This window comes from Numenius arquata, chromosome 8 (assembly GCF_964106895.1).
Source record: "Numenius arquata chromosome 8, bNumArq3.hap1.1, whole genome shotgun sequence".
Taxonomy (NCBI): Eukaryota; Metazoa; Chordata; class Aves; order Charadriiformes; family Scolopacidae; genus Numenius; species Numenius arquata.
The window spans coordinates 42,159,326-42,177,694 of NC_133583.1; the positions used below are offsets into that span (position 1 = coordinate 42,159,326).

The window sequence follows — 18,369 nt, forward strand, 5'->3', positions numbered from 1 at the left end:
ACATTCAAAATATTTAAAGGGTCTTAGCAACCGGGGTTATATTCACAAAGAATTGAAAATCTGTGCAGGCCTCAACACTGCACCTTTCACTGAAGGCAAGAATAAGCAAGCAAGGCCCAGCACAGAAAATAGCAGAAATAGCCTGGGAAGTCACAAGGATCCATAACAGAGAGCTATGACTGTCTGTCACAGTCAGTAAAAACGATCATACAGGGAACATCAACAAAATACAGGTCTGCACCACAAAACACAGTACTCTCCCATTTCTTCAAAATCTTTTTGCTTATAGTAACCAGGAGGATGAAGTGATGATAACTGTTGACTGAGAAAAGATCCTGCAGATTAAGAGGTAAGAAAAGGGGATTGGAAATGAAAAAAAAAAAAAAAAAAGAAAAAAAAAGTTCAATAAACAGTATTTTCTCCTGCTGCTGATGTAATCAGCCACACAAGCTCTTCTGCAAAAGAACAGTAAGAATTTCTATCTATCACGACACGAGGATCTCCTATTTCCCAATGCAATTGTCAATGTTGAGACAAGCGATGACAACAGCAAAGGTGATCTCAGATGGCAAAAGTACTCTACAAAGTTACAAAATGTTTTATCATCCTAAATGACTGATGCAGCTCTCTCATGCAGCTTCATGCAGACATAGATCTATTGATAGACTACGAAGCAGAGGAAGAATATTCCTAGAATCATTTTTTTCTCTCAGGCTTTCCTCACCTGAATGATGGGATTTCTGATGTAATGAACAGAATTCACTGCTCTTCTTTTTATTTTCAGGGTTCAAAATGCCTGAAAATCCTTGGGAAAGAAGAGTCGCTTGAAAAATGCTGTATTCATAGGAATTATGCTTTGATGAGTTTCTCCTGAGGCCTGTACAGACCATGAATCTGTGGAATGAAATGTCCCTACAGGAGATAGTCAAGGTAGCCCTCTAAAAATCAGAACGAGATATGCTACTTACAATGTTCTTTAGCTAATTCATATACGGTACCTAGAAGACAGACACAGTTTGGCAGACAGAAAATGATGTGACGTTTTGATATTCTCGTTTTCCAGTTCAGAGAGAAAACCCAGGGATTTAGCTAGCAGGTATCTCTGGAGACACATGGCTTCAAGCCACAACAAACTGTCTTTGCCCTCTCTTTGTCAAGCACTGTAGGCACCTAAGATGATGATCTCTTACAGGATGAGAATAGTTTGAAAGCATTTACCAAGAAAAATCAAATAAGAGTGGAGGGGCAACACAACCAAACCACTGCCTTCTCTACAAACTCATAAGAAAAAGAGAAATTTAGTCCCCACTTTCTCTTCCCAAAGCACACAAAGCAGAAGAAACTAGAAATAAGATTTTTTTTGAAGGGCATAATAGTTTAAGGCTTTAAAAAAAAGTAATCCTTACAAAACATACTCCACTTCAAATACACACCTTAAAGTAATATCGTAAATATCTCTTGGGAAAGATGTGTCCCAAATGCATCCTGAATGAAATTGATTTATTTTGATACAAGCATCTTGAATACAAGAAGTTTCTGGGGCCAAAAAATGTATGTAAAACACGTTCCGTTATCCAAAAATAAGGTTGTGGGTTTTTTTTTTCCCCCACGTGCAGTTCCTTGACTGAAGGCCCAATTGTATATCTTATTATTTTCTACAAAATTTGAAAATCCAGGACACAAACACTGTTGCTGCACCTCCTCGGCTTTCTGATACAATGGATACAATCCAACACACTTCTGTTTATCTGAACACTACTTATCATTTCCAACCACAAATTGTGCTCTTTAGCATTTGAGATTCCCAAAATTCCTAATGTGATAATCATGGATAATTGCCCTGATGCTAAATATTTTATCTGGAGATATCCTTGCTTTCCATTCCGGCAATGACTACCTGAAGTTCCTATTACAGATTTTAGGGTAATGTAGCCTAGCAGAAATCTTTTGCAGACTGCTACCAGTGCAGAGCCACCCTGAAGCTGTCACTCAAAACAACTGGAAAGAAGACATCTTGAGTGGAGAGTCAAACCTCACAGAATCTCTGTAGAGATACTCTGAACCACCTATGGGCCAAGTAAGGACCAACTGGCCTACTATAACAGAACCTCTCAATTAAACTTCTGATATTTTCAACCCATGTTGGGCAAGATGACTGCCATGCTCTACATGTGGGTCTCAGTTAATCCTCCATAGACAAGGCATTAATAACTCTTGTTACTATCCAAGATTTGGCAAAATAATTTTTGTGCAGTTACACAAGACTCTGGATTAGCCAGCTGTTCAGATAGAAACACTGGCACTCAATCTTTTTATGGCATATCAGATTACTGGTATTCAGATATTTAAATTTGCTGCTTATGCTGAGGAAACTGATCACTTACTATGAAAATGGTCAATTTTTGATGCTTAGAATATCTCCTTATGCACACAGACATCTCCAGGACATCACTTTCTGTTTCATTAGGAGAAACACAGTAGTTCAATGTGGTCTACTGTTGCATATTCTCAGTACTTTCTCCAACCCATGGCTAGACTGTTGCATTGCACAGAATTGAAGTTTCTCGTCTTCACCTTTACTTGTCAGTGTAACAAACTATAATGATCCAATCAGAGGGTGGTGATGAAACATGACTCAGTGTAGCCATAGTCTACTTTTATAGGAAAAGAGTTTCTCACAAAGCAAGTGGAGCAGGAATGCAATTTTTCACTACTTGCTCATTCAAAAAGCAAAAGTGGTCCCAGAGGGCTGGAGGCTTTGTACTGTACATTCTTGTCAGTGTCACTATTGCCTCAGAACCTTCAAATGAATAGCATCTCTCCTTGGTACTTACATCACTTGAGTTTTTCAAATTGCTCTTTAACTTCCTTAATAAGTCTTCAATTTCTATTAAGGCCACATTCTGATTTCCTGTGAAGAGTGCCAGCGGAAAATTAAATTTCCCCGTTATCTTCTATAGTAACAACTGATGGAAAACAAATCGAAAACTCCTTTACTCTTTTACCATGCTTTTAATTTTGAACTCCATGCAACTTAAGTGTAGCCACCACATCCTCTTGCTTCTACTGTATTTCCAGATGTATTTAAACTGGAAGTTTTTTTCCTATCACCTGACTGTTTCTTTCCTTTAGTTTCTTTCCTTTTGTTTTGGTGGCACTTCATGTTTTACCACAGTAGCTCAATCATAAGAACTGTACTTATTTTCCTCTATATAGCCTGGGAGTGTAGCGGGGAAATCAAACCTTCCTTCAAATTTAGCATTCTTCAATACTTGCAGTTGGTATTACTCTTAGCATTTTACCTATTTATGCATAGATTGGTTAAAATACAAAACTATAAACCTATGACTGTTTCAGTTTGTCACTACGATAGGCTGCAAGATCACTCTGACAATGACTGTACATGCAGGAGTCACTGTTATTCAATGAAGTTTAGTCATTCACACATGAGCTACCACTAGTGAGGAGCTACCCTAATCAAAACATGCAGAACTGGAGAAACAAATACATGCTTTTTTTTAAAAAAAAAAAAATAAAATTACGACCAATACAGTATCCCATGAGCTAGTATAAGTTTGTCAGAAGTCAACAACAGCAAAAGATTCTTCAGTTCCTTTCATATTTTTACATACCTCATCCTTTTGTTATTTTGTCACGTCTTTATAATATATTCCTAGAATTACACTGATAATTTTCAAATCACTACAGTCCGTTTCACAGATGCCATCTTTCCATTAAATCTTCTGATAATATATGTAAGACTCAAAAAACGAAGTCAAAAGATTTATCACTTGATGTCATATTTTGCTTCAAAAAATGCACTTTTAAAGCAGCATTAACATCTATTACTAAAAAAATAACTTTCCAAACAAAAATCAAGACTGAATTATAACATTCTGTAATAAACACATTAGCATCCAAATGTTGATTTCAAATACAAATCTAAACGACTACAGTCAATTTCTGCAGCAATTGTAGGTTAAAGATCTAGCTTCTGTATTACTATTTTAAAAACTACTTGAAATCTGAAAGGTCTATCCCATCTAAGCAAATTTTTTACATATTACAGTGACACATTTGCATCTCCCTCTACTCTGAGACATGATCTAATATTTGATATTATTCATCTCCAAAAAGGATATCCGTAATTTAAATTGTAGTCCAAATCTACAAATGCTTCCATACTGTTTTCAGGAGCAGATTGTCTTAAAGTAGATTACTGTAAATCAAGTTGCAAATCTTCTTCTCTTTGGCTAATTTTATTTTTCTTAATAGCATGAAAACTTACACTCTGCTTTTTGAAAGCATGTCTCTTATTTTTTGTCATTCCCTTTCTTGACCACCTCACACTCTTCTAATCAATACCCAGTATTTCATTTGGTGATGAGGATAAAAATGACCATCCTCCGACATTTAATGAAGGTCTTTATTTCAATATAGTCATCATTCTTTACAATGGAAAACTAAGCTTATTTTTTTTCTTTTCTTTCCTCTACTAAGAGATATTCACTGCCAACTTAGTCTGAGGTGCGAGCTTTTCACTTTTCCTGAAGTTCTCAAGTATTCTGTCATCTATGGGCAATATGTACTTTCTATGCTGCCAAGCGACACTTAACCAGCACATCAATTTTAATCAACCTTCCACAACACATGCAGTCTGGTGAAGGTTTGAAAATATAAGTTCATTCCATTTATCTCTTGGAAAAAATAATAATAAAAAATCTAGCCTTGTCCTTTGGTTCAACTTGCCTATTGCCACAGATGCGAATATATCCCATTAAATTAATTCAAAACATCTGGTCTAGATGACATGCTGTAGATCTTTGTCATAATTTATCCACAGGCGCTCTCCTGCTATAATGAATAAAACCAGTTACCTGTTCTTGCCTCTCCTACCCAGGATAGGAGAGTTTCCTATAAAACAAAAGTAAGATCCAGCTCTCATCTGTCACTGCTACAAAGGTTCTTCATTGTCTGGTCCCATGAGTAAGATTGCACTCTCTCTTCTGGGCATTTATGGTTATAATAAAGTCTAGATTTTTTTTTTTAGGATGCTAAAATTAAATACTTTCACAAACCTGTATCTAATCCAAACATCAGATCTTTGTTTTCATGCTAAGAAAGTATCTACCAATGGGCTTACTAAATTTGCTGCTTACAGTGAATTAATTATACATCAACATTACATCCTACATTTTACTTCTGGCTGACATCTTCATTATTGCAGACTCACATATTATTTCATCTCTGTGCAGTCTTATTAAAATATTTGTTCATAATTACAGATGTACACAATTCTTTAGACATAGTATTAAACACTGATTTTACACAATAACAACATTATATAATAACTCCCAGTTATTTTTTAATCTCAAAAAATTCATACAAGTGGTGAAGGAGTATGACATGTTATTATGATCAGCACTTTGTTATAGTAACATCTGACAAACATTTAGAGTACAGGAAGGTCCCCAGCCTTAAAAGAGAACTATACTTACTAGTTTCGCTTGCTGTGCGTTTACTGGATCGCCATACTGCAGTAAAGCTTGAAACTGGTTATTCTTTGTGAATGTGATTATCTTCAATACAGCACCAAATTTAGAGAATATCTGCCAAAAACATTATAAAGTGTTACACACAAGTTCCTCCCAATCATAGCTCAAGTTAAAACGAAATTTGGCTTACCTGATGAAGAACATCCAGGGTTACTGGATAGTACATATTATCAATAATTATTCTGAGTACTGGACTCTGAGCTGGAGTCACTGCACTCTCACTAACAGTGGTCCCGCTAATGGGAGCATTTGTTGCCTGCACCGCCGTCACTGCCTGAAGAACAGCTTGGGCCCGCTTAAAAAAAAAAAAAAAAGGACAGATTTTTAAATATTTAAATATGATAGCTAGAAATTAATTAGCAATATTAATATAGTTAACTTCAGTAACATAAAATAGTCCACTTATTTAAAACTCAGAGCTACAGACATAACACAATGTAAGGGCAATGCAGTCTGACTCCGTGAAAAGAGACAATAAAAATGAAAACATCAATTAATCCTCATGTCACAGCCAAGGAGGGGCTTCAAATGGCACCAATATCTATCTTCCTAGTAGCACGCTTATTGTTCTACTAGTAAGGACAAAGAAAGTGAAGATTTTGTAGGTTTCAAGACTCTTTAGACCTTTTTCCTCTCCTTTAAAGAAGAAAAAATACAACCAACAACCCAACAACACTCCAACCAACCAAGAAAAAAACCAAGCCTACAGAAACCAGAAGTATTTATCCTATTTTTCAAGAGATTGTACTACAGGTAACATCTTGCTGCCATTTTAGTTATGTAGAAGGCTCTTGATAGGAAGGAATAATGCTAAACTAACACTTCCAAACTTCTCCTTTTTGACACAATGAAATAATACACAAGACTAAGAAGTATCAGAAAGTAGTATCCAGAGAAGTAAAAAACTGGTGTCTGTTATCCACCCTCTTTCATAAAAACAAAATTCTCTCCATGTATGGGGATTTTTTGGTTTTTAAACATAAGGAGGGTTTTAGAAATTCAAAGGTAATCACATGATGAGATCACAAGAACACACATCTATGTAACTACTTCCACTGCCAAAACTGACAGCATCAGAAAGATTAGATGACTTTTTCCAAGAAAGAAAAAGTGCAGAAAAAAGGGTTTCCATTTAATACTTTCATTACAGTAGCCTTATGAAGCAAAATGATACAAAACAGAGACAAGTGAGCATGCCAGGTAAAAATAATAATCACCATATTAACGCATACTGCATATTTTAAAGGTATCAGAACTACTACAAAATTTCATGTCTCACAACTTACATGATACTCCTCATACTGAAACGAATCAATGAGTAAGGAAAGTAGGGGAGGAAAAAAAAAAAAAGACCTGGTGAACACTAGTTGGGAAAACACAATTTACCTCTATGTATAATGTTAATTACTGTAACTGTAAAAACACCTTTTGATAACATAACATTCTTTTTTTTTCCTAATGTATGAAATACACAACTTTCAAGCTGCCCACATATTTGGTTGAGTTGCACAATTACTTCCTACTCCTTCTGTAAGGAGAGAGGAAGCACATATCAATTAAAACTCACTCCTTAAAGTGACTAGAAAAGTTTAGACTGTATAACCCAAAGAATAAAAACTTGTGAAGTCAATTTTAACATGTGACCCTTGTTAGCAATATCCACCTATGCTTATACATCATATTTCATTCCACTAAATTTAATATGAATACATGAAGGAATACAGGTCTTAACATTGGCATAAAAATCTGTAAAATTGTTATAAGTATTTTGTCAAACAAACATTTAGTATCCATATATACATAGCCACTTTTGAAGACATGAGTAGTATGTAAAGCTTTTTTCTTATTTTTGCAAAATTGGAATTAATTTGAAAATATCAGCTTCACCATTCAGAAAGTGTAACATTTATTTCTTTCTAGATATTGCAGTGTCTGTGCAGAAAGACTAAAACCATGCATTTATGACAGGCTGATGCTTAAAGAGAATTATCATTACAGAGGTCATTCTGTTGTCAATTCTTCTGAGTCTAGATACTGTACAAAACAAGGTAAGAGATGTTTCTTTTAAATCTGAGTTTAAATGCTCCTCTCACAGTGTTTTGATGTCTCACAGGAAAAGGATTTTCATAGAATTATAAAGCTGAGAAGAAAACTTAAATGTTCCCTTTTGAATCTGTTTATTCAGAGCCAACTCATTCTGAGTACATAACTAAAAATAATCTTGGAAGCTACTATTATTGAGAAATTCAGAGTAGCATAGCTTAATGGAACTTCTCCTACTTCCATTATTTCTAAAGGTCTGGCTGCTTAAAGTACTCCTTGGTTAAATTTTTTTTTTCTATCTTCTTTATAACTAACATACTTGCAGCTTTCTCCATTTTTTTTTAATCCTATCTCTAGGTGTCTAGGTATCTCTAGGCATGTACTAACATCTTGACTTCTTCATATCTTCCTGCTTGAACACCCAGAAAAAGACAATTCCGAAATGAATTTGGCTGGATGAGAAAGCTTTCAAATGCAGAATAAAGTTTTGGAGTATAAAAAAAAAAAAAAAAAATGCAGACTACAAGCAATAACGGCACCATCTTTATTCTTCCTTACAGAAAAAAGTATATCCAACCTTCTTGTGTTTTATAGAATGTCTCATGAGATACTAGTTACAGAAAAGTTACTGCCAAGTAACAATTGCTATTATTTCATTCTAAATTAAAGAAACTGAGACCCGAAAGGCTAGGTATATGTTAAAATTGGGTACTAATGCATACGGTGGCATAAAAGCTGGTGAAAATTCCATACATCCTGTATGTTGAAAAGGTGGGCACGTGAAGTTTGAAACAAGTATATCCACAGAAGCCAGAGGACAACGTAAGAGAAAGCTCCTTCAGGAGTATGTCCATACATGATTTGTGCAGACAGAATTCACGGTCTATTCTCTTTTTACAAAGTAAATGAAGTTATTTATTTTTTGTTATCGCCAACATTGAGGATGGGTGGGGAGGAGGAATCTCAATTTTTAAAAAGTACCTTTAGCAGACAAACTATCAGAAGATTCTAAGGAACCAGAATGTTTAGAAAGATCAACAGGAAAAATCAACACTGTACTTGATCTGAACCAAGACATCTTTAACAAATTACCCTTAAACTCATTTTAAAGGTAACAGCTATAATTTTACTATTTGCATAACTTACCTAAGATGGGACACAAATAACAAAAACTGTAACTTGGTACTTACACTGCCTTTTATAACATTATGTAAGAAATTAACCTTAAAATAATCATCTGACTTGTGAGTTGATGCCTCTTCCCCCCGGCCCTATAATTCATACACGATAGTCACCACGTTACTTTTGCATATTTTCCTGTTCTACTAAGAACAGACATATGCATCTATATTTATTGTGAAATAGGTTCTGCAGAGGCAAAAGCAAATTTTTTTTGTTATTAAGTACATTTGTCTCCACTGTGATCATGAAGGTATTCTTCTCCAGGAACAGCAGATCACATAAGTTAGGTTACCAGTGTTACCAGAGAGATCATTCAAAGCACTGAAACGTAGGCATTGGCATTATTCATTATCACTAGGGAAATTCAAATCGACATTAGAATCACAGGTGCCAGAATTAGAAAGTTCATTTTTTTCATCCTCCAGTCTCTCAACTAAGATGAAAACTTATTTTATCAAAAAAATTGAAGTCAGGAGACACTTCAGAATCTTTTTACATTAAGGAAACATTAAGAAAATTCATTGAAATGGAAAGATCACACAGAAAACAAATCCCCTTCAATGTCACAAAATGGAATGATCATTGGAAAGACTACAGTAGTGTTAGAATATGGGCAAAACCAAATGATTTAAACATGTCACATGAGCCAAGAATACATGCCATGCCTCATTTTCTACTGTCTGCATTTGTAATACTACATAACAGTAAATATACCTGGTTAAGTGTGTTGTCAGTCTTTAGCTCTTTGTGATTGGAATATTGGATATAGATAGGTTGGTTACGAAGATGAGGTGTCACAGCAGAGTAGTAATTAACCATAGTTATAGCTGCTTCTTCTGTAGCAAGTTCCAAAAACGCCTGTAATTAAACAGTTAGTTTTCAGTATTTATGAAGAAGATAATCTTCACATTAGCAGCATGTAAAAAACAATTAAAGAGGTTTTAAAAAACACTTAAAAGGTTCGATAACACATTTTAACAAACATCAGTCTTCAGAAGATGTCACTCTCTACATACCAACTTTATTTGCTAAGCTACTTCATCTCAAAAAATTCACCTGTGAAGTTGCAGGACTAAACACTTATCTCACAGTTAACCTTTTGCTTTATGTAGCTGCCAACCATCCCCCATTCCCAAAACATTTTTACTCAAAGTTCATAAAAAAAATAAAGGAACAAAAAGCTTTTTTTTTTTTAAATACTTACTGTTATATGAGTTATTTCAATAGCATTTTATAAGCATATTTTTAAGTTAGACAGTAAGCACACTAAAAAATGGAAAGCAAAAAATTACCTGATTTTTCCCTTTCAGCATCAGGATGTTGGTTACCTTACCAAAAGGTAAACCTAAAGCAATAACTTCTGTTTCTGTCACTTCCCCAGGCAATTTCCTGATATGAAGAACACGAGAAGGAGCCCCATCCATTTTATCATCACCTTTGAATTTCTTGTTGTCATTACCATTGGCTGAAAGACATATTCAGACTCTATTTGAAAAGTTTACTGATATTATTAGTGCTTTATTGAACAATGCTTTTAATTATGAGATAATTTTAAAGTCTGATCTAAATAAAATTCAAGGGTTCAGAACAAATTGATGAAGAGACAAATGTTATGTAATTTCATGGCAGGTGGATGAACAGTCCAGACTAATTCAATAGCTCTCTGTGATAACTCATTTTCTAAAAAAGTCAAAATCCACAGCAAATCCATTTCATCTCACTTTCAGTGAAGTATCTCACATAATACCATGTAAAAATATTAATTATGACTCAGGAGAGATCACGTAAGAACCCTAAGGTACATAACAAAACCACCAAAACAATTAGAGGTTATCCAGAATTTTTTTGAAAGGAGAAAAATGGTGAATAGTTAACAGAAGAGTTCCTACAGAGAAGTTTTAAGGATTGTTTGCACTAAGGAACCAGCACAAAAAGTAGAAAAGTATCAAAGCAGGACAGGAAGCATTACTAATACTGAGAAGGATCACACTGGAGAAAGGCGATGACCCAGAGGACTGACATCACAAAAGTCTACTGAAACCCATAACCTCAGAATTTAAGGAACAAGTACAAAAATGTCCATTATGAACTACAGGATCATTCACAGAAAAGGAAAAACCAAACGTGATGCAGCCAACATGGGGCAAGGGCAGGAGGTGGGGAAGAAGAACCAGGCAAGATTTTCCTAGCAGAAGCAGGGAAACATTAACATCACTGCATAAAGCACCAGAAAGATACTGTTCAGAATATTGTCCAGAATTTTTGTACAGAATTCCAGAAAAATTCCAGCTTGAGTTCCTTTTTCTTGAACATACACAATAAAGAGCTAGCCAGTTGGATGGAAGAAGTCTTGCTTTGGAAAGGTGGCCAGAAAAAAAATTAGTAAGTTTGGTTAAAAGTTAATTTTGGTTAAAAGTTAATATAACCACTGCCTACAGTGGAGTAAGCATCAGAAAGAGTCAAGAGCTAAAGAACACTGTCATAAGATTATGCATATTAATAAAACAATCAATGCTGGAAATCAGAATGCATTTAGATAGCAAGTGTCCAGAATTACTTTTTTCTACTTCTGGCTATAAAACATGCAAGTCAGTTTGAGAGCTATTCAGCCTCTGATTTCACGTTAGAAGAGCAGTTTAATAGCTACCTAGTATTTCCAAAAAACACACAAATTTTGACTAGTAGAAAAATATTTGTAATTATTAGGATTCAAATTCATGGGTTGAGGGCTAATACCAAAAAGGATTAAAAAAAAATAATTAAGAACAACACTACTTTTATTTACCCAGTAAAAAAGTAGAAAGAAGAAAGGAGCAAGGGGAAATCAACAGGAAGCATTTATGTATGTTAAATGCTCCAAAAGCTGTTTCTTCATAAGAAAGTTGATGGCTGCGATTTCCAGAGGGAAGAGAATAAAGAAGTTCTCCATTATCACTCAGCTGTAACTACAGAATATAATTCTGAATTTGTGCCAGGAAAATCATTTACACCTGATTCCCTGCATAAAAATATTGCATTTGTTTATGACCAACTTGAGCACAGGAAGTTTTGCTTAGGGTATGCCTAAATCGTAGTCAAGTCCTTAACTCAGTTTGCCTAAACCAAGCCAACTTACTCAAGATTAAAAAAACAGGATGAAATGGACTCTTATTTTTACAAGTCAAGAACTTCCACGCTGCAGAGCTGGATATGAAAAGCCAAACCAGGTATGACATTTAACTACCTTTTCAATGCTATTAGGAAAATTGGCAAACTTGCCTCTGAGCAAACTCACAAACATACCTTTTACTTTTTCAAGAAGGTCGTCACTCTCCATATTTCCATTACAAGAATTATTGGAAAAAGGATAAATCTATACATGGGGAACTGTTTCCATTACTCCCTTATATCTTTTTCTAACAGCTAAACCTCTTCATTCGAATTTGTGTGTTTTTATTCAGCTATTATCTTTAGATTTAGCTTAATCTAAAATTCAAGATATTCTCTGAGTTAAAAATAGTATGCCTTAGAGGCAGGTCATCCCTTAACTATCCCCACCCTCCCACCCCACAAAAAAGAAATAAATTCCAGGACTGAGCTTTTTAAAAAGACCTTGCACTGCAGAACACTAAGTCTTTTCCAACAAAACAACAAAAACCGAAAGACATTGGAAGTGATCAAAATTCAGCTAGCAGTATCTCTAACTGACAATGCTAGAAGGGGTCAAATCCATGCAATTGTATGTATTTTATTTTGGTCTGCTGCACAGAAGACAAACTTTGATGAAACACAGAAGAGTAAAATTTCAATAATACACACTGAACTAGGATCTGAAGACCATCCTTAGTCTACACAAGGCTCCAACCCATATCATTTTGAAAAACCTGGTGAGACTGGGCTTCCAGGAAGCTAGAATTTCACCTGTTCAAAATCATATAATATAGCACTTTATCCTCAAAGTGACAGACAGACAAAGTTCATAAAAAAGTACTTTTATTTTTCACCTGAAGCTCATTATAACCTTCCCTACTTCTCAACTTAAATCTCTAAAAAAAAAAACCAAACCTAGAAAACATTGTAGTGACAGACACATTACAACACATTACTGAGAAACTTGTAAAGAATAAAAGAATTACAGTAATACTGAAACTAGATTTGCAATGCATTTCATACTTAAGCTTTCTAACTAATTTTAATTCATTACAAGTTTCAAAAATTAAATATAAAACATTAATAAATAGGAAAGTGAAAAGAAAGTTTTTAAACTAAGATTTTCTGAAACTGCTAAGAAATCGCTGTCTATTTTACATCACCAGAAAAGTACATACCATGAATGCTCAGATCAGTACTTACAGAGCTGTTCTGTCTTCTGTGCGTCTTTCAACATATAACTTTGACATACTGACTTTTCCATAGCATAATGTCCAAGATTTTTTTTTTGTTTTTTTAAAACTATATCTTGTGTTTGGATTAGGTGATCCCAGTGTTACTAGTAGAAGTATTGCTGGCATATAATCACTCACATATATGTATTTGCAAAGAAATGGTCCTCTAATAATTTTTGTATTACCTGAATAAATGTTTTTTCCATCTATTAGCATTTCTAATGTTTCCATTTTACACAGTTTTTCAACTTTTGCTGCAGTGGGTTTAAAGAGAAAGTTTAAAAGAAATATTTTGTTGTACTATATATATATCTTTTCCTGAAGTGCAGTTAATAGCTTAGACTTGTGTATACAAATCTCTCATACAATTTTATTTTTTGAGCTAACAAACTAAACATATACCAAACTATTCTTTAAACTTTTACTTACTGTAAAAAAAGAGCGATATTGACAAGTGCCTGCACTAAAAAGTTTAAGTGAAAAAGTAGATATATAAATACATTAAAATAATATACAGAAAAAGATACAGAATTATGCACTACAGAAAGTATGGCAATCAGAAAAATGAAAGGACAGGCGAGACGGACACAGGATGAGCGGACTGAAAACAAACATTCCCAATGTGTGTAAATGCCCAAAGATTCCAGCAGTAGGGCAAGTAACCCTGACAAAGCCTTTTCTTACTTACTGGCAGAAGCATACCTTGCACAATGAAAGCTGACTGGTAGCATTCATAAGGCCACCTTCTTAAAGTAAAATTTACCCCAAAACATTTAGCACTGGATTTTATGAAGGCAGAAGAAATTAACACAACATTGATTATTTGTGGAACAAATAAAATTTAGCTTTTAAAACAATTAAAGAGTTTTTGGCACTGTATGAAACCTTTCCCATAACTTTTGCCATTTTAAGTGGTACTTCTCAGCTGGAGACACATCATTAAACTGCATTTGAGAAGAGATAACCACAATGCTCAAAACATGGGATCACAACTTGGTCAGAGCCACTGAAAGGTGAATTCAACGCTTCTGTTAAAATTCGTTAGAGAATGAAGTTCGTTTTTTAACAGCATAATCAGTGTCTGTAAAGGTTAAAGCTAAGTCAAGAAGAGCAAGGTTCTAAAAGAATAACATTGTCTTGCTGTAGAAATGGAGTCTATGGAGATAAACAAGCAACCCGAAAGATCCTTCCCTATGCATTAAGAGAAAGACAAAATTGCAGAAAACTCGGGGAGGTGGCATAGGGATGTTGGAGGGAGAAATCTCACAAGCCAACTAATAATTACTGCTGGGGAACTGCTATTAAACTGGAAGCTTATTGGCAAGAAGTTATTTCATAAGGTAGTTTGGCTCTCACCAAACTTGAAAAGCATGATCAATTCAAACCTCTTGCTGCTAACACTTTAACAAATAAAAAGATGCACTGAAGAGCATAATGCTACAATATCTACACTGGGGAAAAAAATTTAAAAATCACCGTGAGAAAAGCATGACTAAAACACAGCGTTAGTATTGGTTCATTTACTAATCAAGTTACAGCCTTAAATATCTAGTTTAAAAATAAAAAATTTTAAAAAAAACAAAACCAAAACAAACAAAAAAACCCCCTCACACAACATAATTCTAACTCTAAATATTATTTTCAATTCAGACTACCAAAAATAGTCCTGTTCTGTAACAGCTACTGCACTGATGTAAGTCCTCTTTGGCTCTTCATGAAGGAGAAGGAAAAAAAAGAGTTTCTATATAACATCAGTTGTCTATTTCTAAACAAAATCTCATCTCATTCAAAGCACTATTCTCCCATCTAAATAGGATTCTCCAGTCTAAACATAATTGGTACATAAGCCACATTCCTGTTTCTCCAGGTTCCTTAAATTTAGCATAAATCAAGTTGTTGGAATTAAATGTTTGAGAGTTGACAAAGCCTATAAATGGTCATTATTTAAACAACTTGGGTCCCTGGCATTTTTAGTTAGAAACTCCTATTTTAATAAATACAGAAATAGAAACCTGTACATATGAGCAACAGAGTAAAGACCAACGTATACAAGGCATACTGTAAGTCTGTGGCATTCAGTTGTTCAAGCTATGAAGATTCAATGCTCCCGAGTGCTTTTTGCAGAAAAACTGATCTTGAAGTTCAGTATAACTCCTAGCAAACAGTGAATAACTTCCTGCTGATAACTACTTTTGAAAAACTATTTTAATCAGATTTCATTCTAGAGAGTTCTTCTTTGCAGACAATCTTTTTTTTTTTTTTGAGATACATAAATACCACCCAAAGTGTTCTGAGGCCAAAAATACATAATTTACCTTGAAAATATAGGAAGCCTTTATTTTAGATGTGTGATTTCCCTTCACAATAACATTCTTTCATATTCACACAATCTCCTAATATAGAAATGTAACTATGCGGCTATGGGAAAAGATTCTGCATACAGTAAAAAGTTGCTTTCACGTATTATTTCCTGGAAAGATGTGGAAAAAAAAAATGCTAAAAATTTATCACAAGACGCTGATTATAATATTTGCAGTAGTAAAATAATCGATAAATATAAATCTTTTCTGTAGGAGTCAATCTCTGTTTCATAACTGTGAGTACACACCAACAACCAACTAAAAAAAAAATAATGTACATACTTAGGCTTTCCTGAAACACTTATTTCATCATCCAATACAAGCAGCTTATAAATTAAAGACAAGCAGCTTACTAACAGCATTATTCGTTGTGGTTGCTCATGTACAAAGTACTTCTTCTTTCACGTTAGCTAAATATATGAAATTTAATGTTATCAACAGGTAGAACATAGGACACATATCCACAAAGGAAATATCTAACCAAGAGAAAGGCAATGGAATTATGAAGATATCTAAATTTACAATTCTGGATTATGACCTGACAGAAAGATTAAATGTTGCAGTAGCTACTGAACACATCATCTGCATAAGACAACCAGCTAAGGAAACTGCAGACAACCACAAATTGGGAGGTTAAAACAGAGACTATTGTGGTTTAGTTTCTGAGGTTCTTTCCTTAAATATATATACCTATATATAGACAGAATATAGGAAGAGGAGACCTTTGGTCTGATGCAACAACAAACTTTTCCACACGTGCTAACATGTTCCCAAAACAAGAACAACAAGACCTTTGTTTTAATACAGACATCTTTAAAAGTTCAAGCTAAAGATAAAATCTGCAATTTTATATGTTTAAGAGAAAGAACAAAAAAGGAGGTACTACACCCAAAAATAAGATAAAAACATGAAGAAGAACATGAAGTTCTCTGAAGTCTGCATTTGTTAACCTTAAAATTAATGCTTACATGTTCAGCGTTAATTATACTTGTTTGGTTGGTGGGGTTTTTTGTTGTTGTTTTGGGTCTTGGAGAGAGGGGGGAGTGTGTTCTGCAAGATTTTGTACTTCGAAGTACTTTATTCCCCATTATCTTTGCCTTGCTAGGCAACCATTATATTGTGGAAGTCTTACCACTGGAACTAAAGCATTAACCAGAAGCAACAGGTGGATTTTTAGCATGGACATGGGTCATGTGCAAAGGAAAGTCTTGATCAATCAATAATAGAACTATCTTACAGTACAAAGAACACTGCCTATCAGGTATTTGAGCTTAAACAAGTAAACATGGTCAAGCAATTAAAAAGTGAACTACACAGTTTTTAACTAAGGACACGAACTGGCACATCTGCCCATAGGCTACACCTTATTTCAAAACCCACTGAGGCCTGAGTAAGTTTTCTGAGTAACTATGACTTACAATGAACTTACAATATGGTATAGTGTCTGTTCAATGTTGCACAGTCTAGAACTAACGTACCTCACATTGGCCCTTAAAATACGTAAAAATACTAAGACTAGAGTTAAATGCAACTGAAGTGGAACAAAAATGAATTACCATGGCACAGTGATGTAGACAGAAAATAACTAAGTTGTTAATAATGGCCACATTTTATTTTTCCCATCCTGAGGGTTTTGAGGCATTTGTTGGTTTGGGTTTTTTTTGTTTGTTTGTTTTTGTGGGTTTTTTTGTTTGTTTGTTTGTTTTTTTAAGTTTCCTAATTTACAAAAAGATATATTGTTCAGGCATTCAGAGCATTAAAATTTAGTTAACCCACATTCACATGCCCATGTAAATCTGTAGAAAAAGGTAAATTATAGTCTAATATTGAATTATTATACTTTCCAATCACATGTGCTGTACTTCGAATCTTTCCAATTACTATTAATTGTAATCAATTTGCAAACTTCAGAAGTAAATTACCTATGTTTAGGCATCATTAATGTTAACTAATAACCAATTTTACTTAATGTGACATCAAAACCAGCACATCTATGTTTATTCCCCAAGTTAAACACAGCACTTGAAATATTATTAGCTTGTATGCCTCAGTGCTAAGTATTCTGTTAATACAATGAATTACCTACCAAAGTCGCTGCTAACGTTCCCTGCTAATGAAGTAAAAACAAGATCAAGATTAATAGTTTCGTTTAAAGCTCCATGAGTTTGGTGAGCTCAGTTGCAAAATGATTTTTGAGACGTTTTTACTGATTGAACTTGAACACACAAACGTGAACAATGACATTGCTTGCAGCTACAGTAAAAACCTGCCAATTCTTCTGCTTCAATCCCTTGTCTTTGATAAGCCAATTTTCATTAAACTTTCACCAACATCTTTCACTTTTTATCTACAGCCTTTAAACATTTTAAATTTTTTTTTTGCATGGATTTCAGCAATACAGTTCATGGCATGAGCATCTTTATACACATAATTGTTCTTAAAACTTCCATTAAGCAGTTCTCCACCTGAAAAGAAAAAAGCCTCACAAGAAGCCTGGAATAAAAGTAACCCATCACTGAGGAAATGCCTTTTCTAGTTCTTAAAGTGACTGTTTTTTCCTTTAGATTTAAAAGCCGCAGAATAACCAACTGCAGTTGCATATTTACTGAACATACAGAAATAAGTTATTTACATACAATAATTTACAATGTGCATAACTACTGTCTTTAAAAACATTCAGAGTCCAAAAAAATTTTAAATATCCTGGCTTCAGCTCTGGTTTTCCAGAATCCTGTTACCAAACCATATTTTGGTTTACCTAAACTGCCTTTCTAGTCACTGTCTGCTGTGCTTCAACACAAAAAAAAAAAAAAAAAAAAAAAAATCACAGCTCTTTATGAGAGGGTTATACTCTCCAAAGAAACT

General features: G+C 34.3%; 1 protein-coding gene across 6 annotated transcripts in view; it reads right to left on the reverse strand.

The window, feature by feature from the left end:
* PTBP2 (polypyrimidine tract binding protein 2) overlaps positions 1 to 18,369 on the reverse strand; it is a 55,433-nt gene that overhangs the window by 18,419 nt on the left and 18,645 nt on the right. For 3 of the 6 annotated variants that reach the window (XM_074152842.1, XM_074152841.1, XM_074152840.1), the window contains exons 1-4: positions 10,073 to 10,246; positions 9,495 to 9,638; positions 5,686 to 5,850; positions 5,499 to 5,609 (exon numbers count right to left, since the gene is read on the reverse strand). In XM_074152842.1, the coding sequence (XP_074008943.1) occupies positions 5,499 to 5,609; positions 5,686 to 5,850; positions 9,495 to 9,638; positions 10,073 to 10,204 (552 nt within the window). In that variant the 5' untranslated portion in view covers positions 10,205 to 10,246. Of the gene's footprint in view, positions 1 to 5,498; positions 5,610 to 5,685; positions 5,851 to 8,790; positions 8,794 to 9,494; positions 9,639 to 10,072; positions 10,247 to 18,369 lie in introns of those variants that run through there. The other 3 variants (XM_074152838.1, XM_074152837.1, XM_074152839.1) reach the window with 2 other exon arrangements.